This window comes from Mytilus californianus, unplaced genomic scaffold (assembly GCF_021869535.1).
Source record: "Mytilus californianus isolate M0D057914Y unplaced genomic scaffold, xbMytCali1.0.p SCAF_1, whole genome shotgun sequence".
Lineage (NCBI taxonomy): Eukaryota > Metazoa > Mollusca > Bivalvia > Mytilida > Mytilidae > Mytilus > Mytilus californianus.
Window position 1 is genome coordinate 19320368 of NW_026262581.1, and position 16525 is coordinate 19336892.

Genomic DNA, 16525 nt, shown 5'->3' on the forward strand with positions numbered 1-16525 from the left:
GTGATAACTATTTCTACAAATTCGTGATAACGAATTCAATCAGTTATAACGATTAATACAATTCGTTATCACGATTTATAAAATTCGTTATTTCGATTTCAATCCGTTATCTCGAATTACCAAATAATTACGAATTACAAAAACTGTTATAACTAATTCCGGAAATTTAATCTGTTATAACGAATTCTTGAATTCGTGATAACGATTTATATTCGTGATTTCGAATTCAAATATATATATTTTGGGAGGTCCTAAATGGGCTTCCGTAAAACGTACACTGAAAATAGAAACACAATATGAAACCTATACTATATGAGTTATAGTGAACACTAAAAGCAAAGCATGGTGTCAAAGCTTTCAGACAATTTAGAGTTTTCAAGTCTCTTTTCAGTTTTGACATTAACAACATTTTCTTTGAAATTGACAAGTACTAATTGAAAAAAAGAACACCCACTTTGAGTTTGAATATATTAAATATTCAATTACATGTGCTCAAGTAGGTCTGTGTTTGGCCTTTTAACGCAACCGGATATTACATATGATTTTCATTATGTATACCAACCTTATATCAATAAATACAAAAAAAAAATGATATTACCCTGTACACGAAACGTTTTGATATTTTACACTTATCCTTAGTCTAGTTAATAAATATGTCAAATACGGTACACAATGGAGTAAACGTTAAAATGTAAATATAATTAAGTTATCAAACAAATGTTCTGGTTATTTATTTACTCAGTAATACATGTATTTATAATTGCTTCATACAACGTTCATGTATCAAACGATATTACAATGCAACCCAATACTGTAAACTATAACATATCAGAAAAGTAGAAAATGATATTCATAAGGAAAAAGATGCTTACTAGTGTTACAATACTGCTCAAACCAACCATCTTCACATCCTTCAATACAATACCCTGTATGTATATCACATGTGTTATTTAAACAGTTCTGAGGATTACATCCCCAAACACAGGAACCGTTTTTAGGATGACAATGTTGGTTTATACATTTAGGCGGACATGTATGTGTACAGTTCGTTCCCCATGTACCTTTCCAACATCCTGCAAATTAAAGTAGTTTTAAACGATAATGTTTTGTTTGTGATTGTATAATATGAATATTATCGGTAATTAAATAATATGTCGGATAATATTTTTATTATACACCATTACAAATAAAACTGGTTTTGAAACCAGTTTTACGGGATCAAACATTATAACATTTTTGTCAGGTTCCATATTTGACACTTTCCACAAGCTGCCACGTTAGGATAGTTAAGGTAGATTCACTTCCCACCGAGATCTTGGATTGTACAATAGCAGTACACAATCGGTCTAGTTCTTTGGCTTAATCTGCAAATTTGGAGACAGATTTGCAATTTATGTGTAAGAATGTTTATTTCTTTAAAGGAAAATAAGTGATTTATTGCAATATCCAAAATGTCTAAACAAATACCAAATATTTGTTTTTTTACTCAATTTTCCAAATTAGCCATTTAAGGGGAGATACCTCTTATAGTAAAAAAATTTATCCTAAAATGATAGAGAAATTTCCATATTTTACTTGTAGCGAGGAAACAAGTTCGGTGAAACCCTTTTCTTTTTATTTTCTTAATTCATATTATGAAACCTATCTCCTCATATTTTATTTCGAAATTCTATCAGATAGATTTCTTTTTATTCACAAAACTGTGTCTTTTCATGAACAATCTATGCACATGTGTGCAATTTTGCACGACTTGTAGCTTGAAAAATAGCACCGTGACCCATACTTGTTATTATATTTTGAAAAAAGCATGGTAAAATCTTTATTTTGGTAAAGTATAAGAACATTCTATCTGAGGAAATATATACCGATGATCCACCATATACATCAGGACATGCATACCCTGTCGACACACTAGAGATAATTGTGTTTGTAGTTCTTCCAATTCCGATTGTTTTTCTCTCCAAATTATCTGTTAAAAACCTTGGCAAATTAGTTGATCTGAACATCGAAATACTATATATTATGGTAACATGTATTTCAGAACAGACCATAAAGACGAGTTTTAGTCATTTTATAGTGTGAGGTAAAAGATATTCTGTTAAAACGTAGGAGGGCAACACATATAGTAGTTTGTACATTTTTCGAAAGGATCGCGAATTGATTACTGTCAGTTAAGAAAACAGATCATATAAAGCTGAAATTCTTGTTGGGTCTCTATTACAAAACACTTGAGATACAATCAACTAATATTTGAAAACTATCTACAGCTGTATAAAATGAAGACAAACACAAACAAAAATGCATTTTGGTATTCTAAAAACTGCTATAAAATCTGCCAAATGTGGTCATTACAGTTTAAGCAAAACTGAATAACATTTTTATACCAAAAGGGTTGACTATGGTTGAGAAATATGTTCAACCCTTGGAATTGCCCGTCCCGTCAGCAATACCCTTAGCTTGCTAGCGTGTGGCTTCCGTTCGGATGTGGAGGAATTATAAATACGCAGCCACATCCGGTTAAAATAAGAAAATAAAATCTGATACACTGTGTAGAGGGATAATCAGACTATCTTCTTGTAAAAGAAACCTTGCAACACGTCTTTGAGGGTACGTACGTGGCAAGTTAAATATCTGTCCATTTCATACATACCCGCATTAAAAGTGGCTGGCTAAATTCAAAATTTTTCTTGATACCGGCTGTCCTACCATTACAAAACCTACATATTGTATTAATTTGCAATGGTTTCTCCTCTTGAATATGCATTTAATAAGAAGCAAACAAAAACAAAAAATAAGTCAACAAAGTCCAAATTGTTTGCTGATTCGTTATATGAATCATTGCCCTTTGATGACGATTTGTTTTTCTTTTTTTACGTTTTGGCCAGAAAGAAGAAAGAAAATATAGGGAAACGATAAACAGCAAAAATCATCAAAATAGGATAAGATCTACAAAAAGGCGGAATAGGTACAAACTACCGGTCCATTTGTTTCAACATGGTCAAGGAGTTATTGGATTTTGACAAATTTTGTTTTTTGGGCAAAATCTATTATAAATAGAGATTTACTGTAAACATAAATATATGTTATCAATACAACATTATATAAATACCACATAGCTGAGAGCGTGATAGAGCAGATTGTTACCCCGAGAAAACATTGTCAACTAAGGCGAAGCGAGGGGTAACAATCTGCTCTATCACCCTCTCAGATATGTGTTATTTAATTTATTATACTTAATGTTCTGTTACTTGTATTACTGTCGATTGAATTTCAAATTCAAAGTAATAAACTATGGCGTCTTGTACATAACAACCATCCGTCTTTAATAAAGCGCACACTTGATCAAGCGTCTCCGTGAAGGGTAATAGAGTATTTGCCATACGATAGAGTCGTATTTAATAAAGCGCACACTTGATCAAGCATCTCCGTGAAGGTAATAGAGTATTTACCATAGAAAAGAGTAAATCAACACCCTTGTATAAGCCAATCAAAATATTGCATTTTTACGTGAAGTATTATAATTACAAATAACAGTTTTAGTTAAGAAATACATACTTGTCTACTACGTTCGAGAGTGGTCATTCATGAAGAAAGGAGAGAGATGCCAAAGGGACATCCAAACTCATAAGTCGAAAACAAACTGAAAACGCCAAGACAAAAGCACAAAACACAAAATGACCAAAAGACAGACAACAGTATACAAATTACAACAAAGAAACCTAAAGACTGAGAAACAAGATCCCCACCAAAAACCATGGATGATCTCAAGTGCTACGGAATAATCTCATGAAGATGCACATAGATTCAGATGACTCACTCAGGCTCTTTAAAGTATGTAATATAGTAGTATGCATGCTAGTGTCTAATTTAAATATATTATACTTTCTTACCGTTTACTTCGATATAACATAACTCTATAACCTGATATCTGTTGAAAAAGTAAAGTTGTTTAGCAAGTTTATTACAGTCGATTTCCTGTGTAGTTTCCGGATAGCCAGGTACGCCTACATCTGTGTAGCACAGACTTTCATCTGGACCACTTATGCTTCCATTAGATACATACAAACGAAAATTATTTATTTGGTCTGCTCCTGAAACACATATTTTTACAATGAAAGGGGGGAAATGCTTTAGTGGGTAATGATGTAAGTCAAAAAAGGAACTAAAATAATTATGAAAATCAAAAGAGGAATTTTGATGATGTAACTTAAAGAGATGGTAGAGCTGGTGAAAAAGACGGTATTGTAAAAATCAAACAACACAAGAGGATGTAAAATATACCTATCAGAACCGTGCATTTCTTCAAATGGCATTTCCCATCTTTGACAGATTGCCAAAACAATTAGGTACTGTATAGAAGTAACCAAAATGAAGTAATTTATAGAAGGCATTTTATGCGTGTTTTTACAGCCAACTTGGTTTACATTACAAAATGAAATGTACGATTATATAAGATAAGCATTAAAGAAGGACAACATATAGCTCAATAAAATCAACAGCGTAATCAACATACTATGTTTATATAAAATTCCTCAATGATCATGGTACTGCAGCTTCCAATCTGTCCAGGATTCATGTCGGACAGATTATTTTTCCAATTTTTTAATTCAAATCGAATAAAAACCAATACACTTTTAAGGATTCATGATTCTTACTAGTCGTGTTCTACCCAAAAAAACAGAGCCAACATTACAAAACAATCTCAATGAGTAACAATCGCATAGTGAGACATCATAGGGTTACTGTCATGAGAATCTATGAGTTGTTTTACCACCAATTTTAAAACGGTCGGTAAGTTGTGATGGGGAAGGTTGTCGCGGCTGTCTTTCCGTTCGTCCTTCTGTCCAACTTTTGTATTTGCAATTGCTTTTGGAAACATTTTGTGACTTTTATAGAATATTACTTACTACATGGTTTACTTTTGAACCTTTTATTTGTCATCAGCTTTATTTTGTGGTTTCCCTGATACCAAAGCATGGACTTTGCCTTTGCATTATTATAAGTGGGTACTTCGTTACTCATCTTTACCACTTATTTCAATTTATTGAAATTTCTAATTATCTTAACTATATAATGCCATAGTGCGCCTCTTATTATGTTTTTTGGACAAACATTCATTTGGGGACTGCAAGGAGCGAGCTTTCATATTATTAGATTTGCTAATAGACCAGCTAACTTTATTATGACGTTTCTTAAAAGTTTAAATGATGATATAGTAACAAATGTACTAGATAGACTTTTATTTACAGTTAGTTGGGATAATTTGTCATAATTTGTCGTTAACTAAGGGGCATGTTTTAACATAAATTTATATAGGTGAGGTTATACATGAGTGAAATCACTAATAATAATATTTAGCAGACCTAACATTTTAAATATGCAAATTCGTTTGAGCAAACTTTTGTTCTTCGCTCATCATGATTTAAACATAACTGACTCTATTTTAAAAGAGTAAAATCCATTTTATTCCTTTTTATAATCTTTTTCAATGTTTACCATCAATGAATGCAGATTTCATAAAGAAACACACAATTTTTACAATATTCCATGTTTTTATTCATATAATTGATAAAACTTACATTTAATTTTCGGGAAATTTCCCAAAATATATGAAAGTTTTAAAACATTTGTGGTAAAGATGTATGTGACAACTTTTTATTCGGGAAATGTCCCGAAATCATTTTCAACATTATTTTTTATAACATATATGTTGGCAAAGCGTTTTGACAAACAGATCTGAAACACATTTCGGGAAAAATCCCGACAAAAATAAACTAAGTGCAAAATGTATAACACAGATGTTTTCAAATATTTCGGGATTTATCCCGAAAACCCAAAGTATATGCTATAACTCATGACTAATAATTTCTTTTCACATTTCGGGAAAAATCCCGAAAATATAAATCTATTATCAGGCACACACTTGTTGCATAGATTTTTTTACCCATTTCGGGAAAAATCCCGAATTTAAATCTACAAGGAAAAATTATGCTACAGATTTCTTAAACATATTGGGAAAAATCCCGAAAAAACAATCTATAAGATTTTACAACACAGAACTTTGATACATTCAGAAAGTTTTTATGTAAATTTGTTTCCAACATTTGTTGAAATATTATGATTCATAAAAAAATATGTGTCTAAATGAAAAAAATATGAATTTTGTTTATAAGCATACTTTTTTAAAGTATTTTCTACGAAATATAAAGGTTTCTCTCTACTGCATATCTTTTGTCATGCTTCAGTTATTCCGTATATATAATCAACAAAATTTGTCCCACAAAAAGAGGGGCAGGCCCCTCTAAATCCACCTCTGATAAGTGGTCGAATTTAAACTGGCCTAAGCATAAACTTTAACATGTAAACTATGCAAAAGATTGTAAGTCATTAGACCATGATTGAGGGTTCAGGGTAAAAAAATCCCCAAGCACATGCGTTGTCCTAAAGCTTATTCAACTGCAAATAAAATATCCCTGACATACTATTAGTGGTTCTCCTTAAACTGAACTTATCACAAACCTTATAGTGTAAACTAAGGAAATTTTACAAGTCAATACACCATTAGGTTACTGAGAGGCCGGTGAGGAGGGCAGCGCTACCCTGCTCCCACAATCACATTTCCATGTTCAGTAACTTATTTGTAATTATTTTAAAAAATGACTTCATAATGAACACTTGCAAGTACAAAATTTCAAGTTTATTTGACCATAACATCATAGTAAACTAATGTACACCAAAGACTTAATTACCTACTGTACTGTTTGTACATCTTGAGAACAAAATGATTGATAAAAACTGGTTTCAACTCATTACTTCAAATGCCAATGAAATTTTAAAATAGGATGTAAAAAAACTAAAACTCAAAAATATTTAATAATATAGCCTCATTTCATTTTCCTAATTTGCACAATTTTTTTTTGTCACAGAAAAAAATGGAAGAAACTATCTTTAATCATATTTTTCTAAATTCCTTTGATGTTCTCCACAGCAAAAAAAAATACTGTTCTAAAATAAAATACATGTACTATATAATATTACAATTACATAACTACAAATCAGAGTAGACATGTGAATAAATCTTCATAACATGTGCAATGTTTGTTATATTCAGATGGAATTATTACATGTTATATAAATTAATCTGTTTCTTTACTGATGACTAGTTCTTTCTTCCTTTCAATCCTGCCTATAAGAGCAAAGTAAAATAACATTTAATAAAAGATAACAAAAACATTCTATTCCACTGTACATGCTAAATGTAAATATTAATAGTGAAATCAACAATTTTGATCATGTTGATAGGTTGAGACTATCACACTTGACATTTATAACAAAACTTCATTTTCCCCTCTGAATATTTTGATTGCCTTGTGTGACGTTTCAACACAATCAACATGATCATAATGTACATAACTTTTCCAACATTTTTTTACAATAAAGATAGTATAGCCATTACATGCATTAATAGTTTTCAAAATTATTTCAGTGTAGAGTTGAGTAATCTTTTCCCTTTCTCCAATTGAATGTTACTGGCAACCTGCATTCTTCTATGTAACTTTTTTTTTCATTTAAAATATTGATCAAGATTTAAAAGGGGAGCAATATTGAGTTTTCAGAAACTACTGCAAGTCCATGTGCCTATCCAAAGTCAAGACTTTTCCTGTCACCTAAAGTTGTATCTTAAAGCTTTTATTTTTAGGGAATTTGATGTTGATAGGAGATGTTTATTAAATTCTACAATCACTTGTTAATCATTTCAAGAGAGTTGACCTATAACAAGAGGCTCTCAAGAGCCTGAATCGCTCACCTGTAATTTTTTGCTTAAATCTTTCATCAATGATTATTTTTGCTTTTCACTATATATATATATTAATGAATGGCTTAAAACTTCCATTGAAATGTTCTTTGTATCTGTCATATTTTCTTCAAAATCAAAGAGATGCATTTTACCCCTATGTTTCATTTTAGCCATAGTGGCTATGTTTCTTGACGTACAAGAAAATAAAATACAAAATTTATACTAGATACTCTGAAACTCATTCAGCCCAAATTTGGCTGAAATTGATTCAGCAGTTGCAAAGGAGAAGATTTTTTAAAATAAGCAAACTAAATGAACAAATTGTGAACATTTGATTTTAAAGGGCAATAATTCCTCAAGGGGACAATTCACAATTTTGGTCATACGAACTTATTTGTAGATCTTACTTTACTGAACATTTTTGCTGTTTACAGTTTATCTTTATCATTAATAATATTCACAATAACCAAAATCTGCAAAATTTCCTTAAAATTACCAATTAAGTGACAGCAATCCAACAATGGGTTGTTAGATTCATCTGAAAATTTCAGGGCTGACAGAGCTTGGCCTAATAAACATTTTTACCTCACATCAGATTAGCTCTAAATGCTTTGGTTTTTGAGATATAAGCCAAAAATTGCATTTTACCCCTACATTCTATTTTTAGCCATGGCGGCCATGTTTTTATACGAAACAGAAAATAAAACACAAACTTTATTTTAGATACCCTTAAAATCATTCAGCTTAAGTTTGGTTGGAATTAGTTCAGTAGTTTCAGAGAAGAAGATTTTTTAAAGTTAGAAAATATGTTAAACAAATTGTGTAAAACTGTCCTTAAAGGGAAATAACTCCTTGAGGAGTCAATTGACAATTTTGATCGTATGAACTTATTTGTAGATCTTACCTTGCTGAACATTTTTGCTGTTCACAGTTTATCTTTATCATTAATATTATTCAAGATAATAACCAAAAACTGCAAAATTTCCTTAAAATTACCAATTTAGTGGCAGCAACCCAACAATGGGTTATCAGATTCAACTGAAAATATCAGGGCTGATAGAACTTCACCTAATGGACACTTTAACCTAGTCAGACTTGCTCTAAATGCTTTTGTTTTTTAGATATAAGCCAAAAACTGCATTTTACCCCTATGTTCTATTTTTAGCCATATCGGCCATGTTATTTGAAAAAACAGTAAATAAAACACAAACTTTATTCTAGATACCTTAAGCATCATTCAGCTTAGGTTTGATTGGAATTGGTTCAGTAGTTTCAGAGGAGAAGATGTTTGAAATAGTTTACACCAGACGTACGACGACAGACGACAACGGACGACGACGGACGCCAAGTGACGGCAAAAGCTCACAGTTCCTTCCGAACGGTGAGCTAAAAATATGATAAAACCTTTTCAACTGATTTTTATAGTTTGTTCTTATGTTGTGCTGTAACACCACTGTCCCAGGTTAGGGTAGGGTTGAGCACTCAAAAACTTGTTTAACCTGCCACATTCTTTATGTGCCTGTCCCAAGTCAGGAGCCAGTATTTCCATAGAAGTCGTTGGTTTACGTATGTTATATATTTGATTTTCGCTACTTGTTTTGTTTTAAATTAGGCCGTTAGTTTTCTCGGGGCCTTTTATAGCCGACTATACAGTATGGGTTTTTCTCATTGTAGAAGGCTGTACAGTTACCTATCACTGCTTACATCCACTTTATTCAAACTTTGGTGGCTAGTTGTCTCATTGGCAATCATGCACCATCTCCTTATTTTTTTATAAGTATAGGTCAAAACTGCAAATTGACGAGAGTCTTAAAAGACACAGATATGAAGATAAACAAGAGGAAAAGAATGCCAAACATAGTTCATTTTGTAGTTTAAAGGACTGCAGACTTACTGATATTTCAAACTGTTGTGTTTTTTTGGTATAAATGTAATAATGCATTATCATCTTATTTGTATAGGCATACATCCTGCAAATCTTGTTGGTACCTTTTATCTCCATTAATGCAACCGCTATTTATAAAACATTGTTGTGATTGAAGTACTATATGTGAGTTTATTAGTTAACTGGTGCGTAGTAATTGCATATATGAATTATTTTATACCATATCTATCAATCTTTGTCTTTTTAATTAAGAAATAATTTTTAAAACCTTGCTATTTCAATCCTAGTACATCTATTTTAATTATTTTGCATAGTTTATAAATTTAAGTAATGCCATTTTATATCCACATTTGAATTTTACAACAAAAAATACATAAAGATCATATTCTAGCTTATTTATATGTTGGGTATTAGGGATAATTCCGGAAATGTTTGAAGACATATATGCTTTATACATTTTACATTTAGATTATTTTTTCGGGATTTTTCCCGAAATGTGTTTAAGATCTGTTTGTCACATAGCTATTCTACCAAAAGTTTTAATTAATGTTGAAATTGATTTCGGGGAAATTCCCGAATAAAAAGTTGTCACATACATTTTTACCACAAATATTTACAACTTTCATATCTTTTGGGAAATTCCCCGAACACTAAATGTAAGTTTTATCAATTATAAGAATAAAAGCATGGAAGATTGTAAAAATTGTGTGTTTCTTTATGAAATCTGCATTCATTTATGGTAAACATTGAAAAAGCTTATAAATAGGAATAAAATGGATTTCACTCTTTTAAAATAGAGTCAGTTACATATGCTTAACTTTCTACTTACTGTCGCCACGAAAGTAAATCACCACACTTGTCATAAAAGCTACTCTCGGAAGAACCAGAGCCCACCATGCTACTGCTTGTCCTTGGTCTGTAGACGAACATCCATCTTCCCAGTTATTACTTACAGGTCCTTCTATTGCCAAGTTTGCACTGTAAACTGTACCATTTGCATCTGTAAGCGTTGAGTGTTGATCTACATTTCCCTTAACTGCAAGATTTGCTGCAATTAATAATGTACATGAAACTGACTTCTTTTTTATCATTTAATTTTGTTTGTATAACATCTTGTTGTTACTTTATCTTATTATACATTCTCAAAACACACTGATGTAGCTAAATTGGGAAAACAGGTATATTTCTAGCTAAAATATACACCAACGTTGTCATTTAAAGTAATAATAATAATAATTATAATAATAAATAATAATAGTATAGGTGGTCAACAGTTGCCGAAATCAACGTACATCTATACAAATTACAATAACACCTACTAGAGCTTTGAACACTATCAGTCAGATATTTTACTACGCCAAAATCGTCTCCCCATTATACGTGTTAATTTTTTACTACCAAGACATCGGTCACCATAGTTGCCATGCTAGCTCTCTGTAATCGTTAATATTATTCACATTGTATCATTACGGAACCTTATCAAAAGTTATATTTTGTAAGACAAATCATTTTTCTAGCCAATTAACATCATTTCAAATAGGTGTATGAAATTGGTTTTCGGGTACAAGTATGGAGAGTTCTATAAAACACTTCAGAAAGGTATTAAAATATTTTATGAAATGACACACTATAATTGTTTTGAAGTTAAATCTTGAGACACACAATATATACAAAAATAGAAATGTTCCCAAAGCGTTTTCTAGATTATACAGTAAAGTTTGAAGGGGGTGTCTGAATTCTGTTTTCTCAGTACGTTTTCATCAACAGAATGATTAATATGCCTACATTTTACTTTGATGATGTGTCTTATGTACATTTATTGTAATTATGCAGTTGACATTATAGTTGGAATAGTTGGAATGTGAACATTTTCCAGTAGAACAATCGTTGCTGAGGAATTGGTCTTATCAGATTTCCAGTGGTAACATTATTACGTATTTTAAAGGTTCTCAAAATCAATAACCACTGCAATAGTTTTTTAATTATTTAAAAAGTGCGGAAAATTGTGCTTCACTTCCGAGCTCGATTTAACCACATTATGTGAAAATGTCTCAGCTTCGTAAGGAGTCATTATACATATCAAAATTTACGATATGGGCAGATGTATTACCATTACCGCCTTCCTGAAATGAATTCCGAATATGGACTCACCTTCAATCACATATCAAATTTACAAATGTACCATAATATCTTCATTTCAATAAATCATACTTTTTAGAACAGTCATGTTATTATATTTTTTTTATACTTTCAGAGATGCAATAACAAACAAGGGTCAAAATTCAATATACGAATTTTCATTTTGATCTGGACCTCAATCTCAAGGTCAAAGATTATCGAGCTAAAACCAAATGATAACACGTCTCTGATATGCATGGTTCAGTAGATATACTACTACGCAACTAATTTTAGATATTTAAGTGGAAATATTCCTATACAATTTCATCAGACAGCATTTCGACCCAAATGTAGAATAACAAAACAAGTTGACAAAGCCCTTTGCGGATAATTGTTATGGTTTCTAAGGAGTACCGCGCTATCAAGCAAAGTTTCAAATCTAATACATGAACCTGGACCTTAAGTTTCTTCTAGTGGATTTAAGATCTCATCTCAAAAGATTGCTGGTTACTTTGACTTACGGTTCATGAGTTCCAGCGACCCACCTCTTATATCAAACGCAAAAAGAGAAATAAGTGTTAAAAGATGTCACCGGAGAGATTCATTTAATATTGAACTTTTCCTCCAGGAGTCTTAATGACATTTAGGGGGAATATTAATCGATTAAAAAACAAACAAACAGAACAAATCAAAAGATCTTCACACAGAAAGGTCGAACGACATAATAAAAGATCTACATACAATTTTCAAAGACAAAGACAATTATAGTCTTAACAATAAATGGACAAAACGACTGTTGTACATGTTAATATTAATTTAGGTCGGAAAAAATGTAACAGGACGACACATATTTTTCTCTGCAAACAATCCAGAATTGTCTATATACAATGTAAACAAATATACATGTTTTCTAAAAATATAAATGTAACAAGTCAACATCAACCTTTTTTCATACCGAATTAAATATAAAAGGGGCATTGGCTGTCAAATTCATCTTCACTGATTTGACTCAAATTCTCATATTTGATTGATAACATACGAAAACGTATATCCAAATTACAAAAAGTCTAAAATAAACAATTAACAATGCATGGACTCGATAATATGTATCAACATGTCGTGTGTACTTTTGTTTCTACGTCATCTAATTAACCATCGAGAAGACCTCTGAAGATCGCCGACGGTCATATAACATGATAAAAACATAAATATAAGTATAAAGAGATAGCGTCCAAGTGCAATTGGATTTTCTATGTCTGTTAGATTTTTGTGGATTGAAGCAGTCAACCAATTGAATCATCCTTGTTTCACTTTCAATGTTGACATTTTCTCCCTTTTAATAGCTGAATACATGCGTAACCCATCTCCAACTAAGGGGTTCAATTAAAGGTCACATGGATCCGGATTCATTGAAATCGAATTATTCACTTGCAAGTGAATAATTCATCAGCGATGTTTCTTATCTCATTTTGATAAAATTGAACCAAATTGGCTGCTAAAAGCGAATAAAAGTATTTCGCTACATCACTTTCATTAATAATTGAACAAAAACGAATCATATTTTGATCTTTTTTATATCTCGTAGCTAATGTCCCTTTTACAGTGACTTGTTATAATCTGGCTAAAAATTTAGGTGAGTTGTGTTTTTCTTTACTCGGAAGATCGATTGATGTTCTTTCATAACCTGTTGATTGGTATACTCATGGAGTTAATGTAAGAGAACGGTTGAAATTGCAAATACTAGACTATATTCCTTGATACATGTACATTTTCATTTACATCCACAAACACCATGCACCTATCCTCATGATCTACAGGTATAATCGGAAAGACAACGGAAAGATGGTGTTGAATATATGCATGCAGATGGTTTTATTTTCTAAAAGATCGAATAAAGAAAACTAATAAAGTTAATTATGTACTTGAAATTAAATCTTAATTGAACCGAAAATCATAACCAAACAATAACAATCTTTTGCATTAGGAATCTATGGATTTAATATTTGTTATTGTTGGGAAAACTGACAAAAAAGGTTGCAAGCAGATAGTTTCACAAAATTATCTGGCGTCAGTATTCATCATCAAACACTGATATTGCTCTTTCAGTTCGAGGTAGCTTCGTGTTATTCGATATTTTGACATAACCTATTGACACACACACACACACACTCAGAGGGCTGAGCCATCAAGTAATAAGATTAAAAGAATAATAATGACGGCACAAAATTGAGCATTACAAAAGAATGCAAATTACATTGCTGTCGATAAGATAACTAAGCTCGAATGAATAAATGTAAACATGTTACAGAGTTATAGCTGTACGTCATAACGATCTGATCCACCACCTTTCCTAAGTATATTGCATTCACCCAGTGTCTTGTCAACACAGAAGTTTAATTGATTCAATAAAAGTAAAATAGACAAAATACCGAACTCCAAGGAAATTTTAAAACGGAAAGTTCCTTATCAAACGGCAAAATCAAAAGCTCAAACACAACAAACGAATTGAAAACAACTGTCATATATGATAAATCAATTTTAGGACAGAAATGTTATTTCATTAAACAAACATGCAACAAATGATAAAGATGATTTAGTTTTGTATATACTTACTCTGTGCTATTACTGTTACAAATAAGATCTCTATAATAACAAAAACTGTATGTGGTGGTAGCTTTGAGGTAATCTGAAATTCAGTTTTGATAATCATGAGATAATTGAGCATTCATTTATCCAATTTTGAATATGAGCTGAAAAAAACATTATATGCATTTTTTGCTGATATTTTTTGTCTGAACTAAATGCAATAAAATAACTAAACTGACGGTAATACAGTTAAAAATGCACCAATCAACTAAAATAATCTCTTTTTTTAATCAAAACAAAACATTCAAAACATGTGGTTGGCTTGTTCTTAATTCTTTATCACTTAATTGCTAACATCAAATGAATGTTCTCCATTATGGCGAAAGAGAAAAGTCACCATCTATTGATATCTGAAAGTATTTGAATATCAAAGAGATTGAATACCACAATTTAAGGTTTTCTTCAATTTTAGATACAAAATTAATGTAACCATTGAGCAGTGCGACTTTTATGTATCTTTTTTGCAAAATTTTGCACCGACAGACATTTTTTACACAAATGATTAGATCTTCATCTGAAAGACATGTAGTACATATAAAAATAATAAGATGTGGTATGATTGCCAATGAGACAACTCTCCACAAGAGACCAAATGACACAGAAATAAACAACATGTACTACGTTTACTTAACTTTCCATCAAATTTTACGCTAAATATCGTCTGTCTCGTTTTCTGCTTTTTAAATATACTAAATTGTTTCCCAAAAATAAAAAAAACAGATTTTCAGAAATACATTGTGTTAAAAAACTGATGATAATATGTCTAACTAATCTCAAAGTACAAACATTTTGTAGTTGTACTGTACCTGTACAGATTTTAAAAAAATTACATTTTCGAAAACTGTAATGACGAGAAATATAGGGAAAATTGGCGTTCCACAATTGAAAATTAAAATTTCAAAGGGACCATTCCCTTATCTCCCGTATCTGACAAGATGTTAGTATCTACATTAACATATATATACAACAACATAATAATAATCTTATTCAAATGTCAAATCTTTCATGAACAATGCATGTGGATAAAATGAAATATCCCATTATAATAATGAATATTTTTAAATTTACTTCTTTATATGAATTTATTTTGTTTATCAAACATTTTTAAATTGAAAAGATACAAAAATAATAGCAGGAATACAAAAACATTATAATTCGTTCCAATAAACAATCTTCTTCATCAGAAATATTTTCATAAAATTAGAATTTGTTTGAACAGTATATTTGAGACAAACGTTCAGTTTTCCTAAAGGTATTACTTTAGTGTATATTGCTGTTACATTGAGTAAGAAAATCAACGTACCTTCATTGCAATCAGTACAACACCCCACTGTGTACACGGTTACCAAGGAAGTGCAACACATATTGTATTTGTATGAATACTTGTTATAGATATATCATGTAAGTTGAGCCAGAGCAGTCGGGCACGCATAAATCATAACAATAAAAGATTTTAAAATGTAAAGAATAGTGTTTATGTACAGTATTAAACAAAAATAGAATGAAAACATCATACAATTACCTTTTAAGCAGAATGGGTATTTAAATGTAGTTTAAAATCATCCTGTTTATGTTCGGTCCAGCGCGCAACTTTGAATATATGCTCTCTCTCTCTCTCTCTCTCTCTCTCTCTCTCTCTCTCTCTCTCTCTCTGTGTGTGTATGTATACATTAACTATCATCATTATGATGAAGACCATGTAACTTTCCTACATTCAATTGAAATGTACAATGTACTTGCATTGCAATAACATGAATAACCATTCACTCGCATTTTTGTTTACCTTGTTAATAATAATTTTGGATTTGAACTGGATCGTTAAAAGTTCCACAAAAAGCACTATTTATTGTCAGCAGTAGCTGTATATAGCGTAAATACATGTATACAATAACATTAACGGTACCAATTTTCTGAACCAGATGCGCATCTCGACAATAAAGGTCTTTTCAGTGATGCTTGTGGCCAACATATTTGAACATCTGAAACTTATTAAACGAATGAAGACCTTATTAACCAAAACGGACAAAAGGTTTAGCCAAGGCCGGGCAAGGAATCAGAGCTTTCTATTGTTGAGATGT

The 16525-nt window shown here is 31.2% G+C and overlaps 1 protein-coding gene across 2 annotated transcripts; it reads right to left on the reverse strand.

The window, feature by feature from the left end:
- Nucleotides 1-220: 220 nt before the first annotated feature.
- Nucleotides 221-15786, reverse strand: LOC127700360 (uncharacterized). 2 transcript variants are annotated; one of them, XM_052203800.1, is made up of 5 exons: nucleotides 15751-15786; nucleotides 14415-14487; nucleotides 10513-10731; nucleotides 3891-4091; nucleotides 221-1073 (listed from the first exon to the last, which is right to left on the reverse strand). In XM_052203800.1, exons 1-5 carry the CDS (start codon nucleotides 15754-15756, stop codon nucleotides 829-831), a joined length of 744 nt encoding a protein of 247 aa, XP_052059760.1. In that variant the 5' UTR covers nucleotides 15757-15786; the 3' UTR covers nucleotides 221-828. The 2 variants fall into 2 exon arrangements, with proteins under 2 accessions (XP_052059760.1, XP_052059769.1); XM_052203809.1 differs by lacking the exons at nucleotides 221-1073; nucleotides 3891-4091 and adding an exon at nucleotides 5452-7186.
- Between the last annotated feature and the right edge of the window lie 739 nt (nucleotides 15787-16525).

Excerpts from the sequence above, each read along its gene's own strand:
- LOC127700360 (XM_052203800.1), bottom strand. Across the intron at positions 10,732-14,414 it reads TGTAACAGTAATAGCACAGA|CAAATCTTGCAGTTAAGGGA; the intron begins GTAAGTATATAC and ends TATTAATTGCAG. Across the intron at positions 4,092-10,512 it reads GATTTACTTTCGTGGCGACA|GAGCAGACCAAATAAATAAT; the intron begins GTAAGTAGAAAG and ends TATGTGTTTCAG.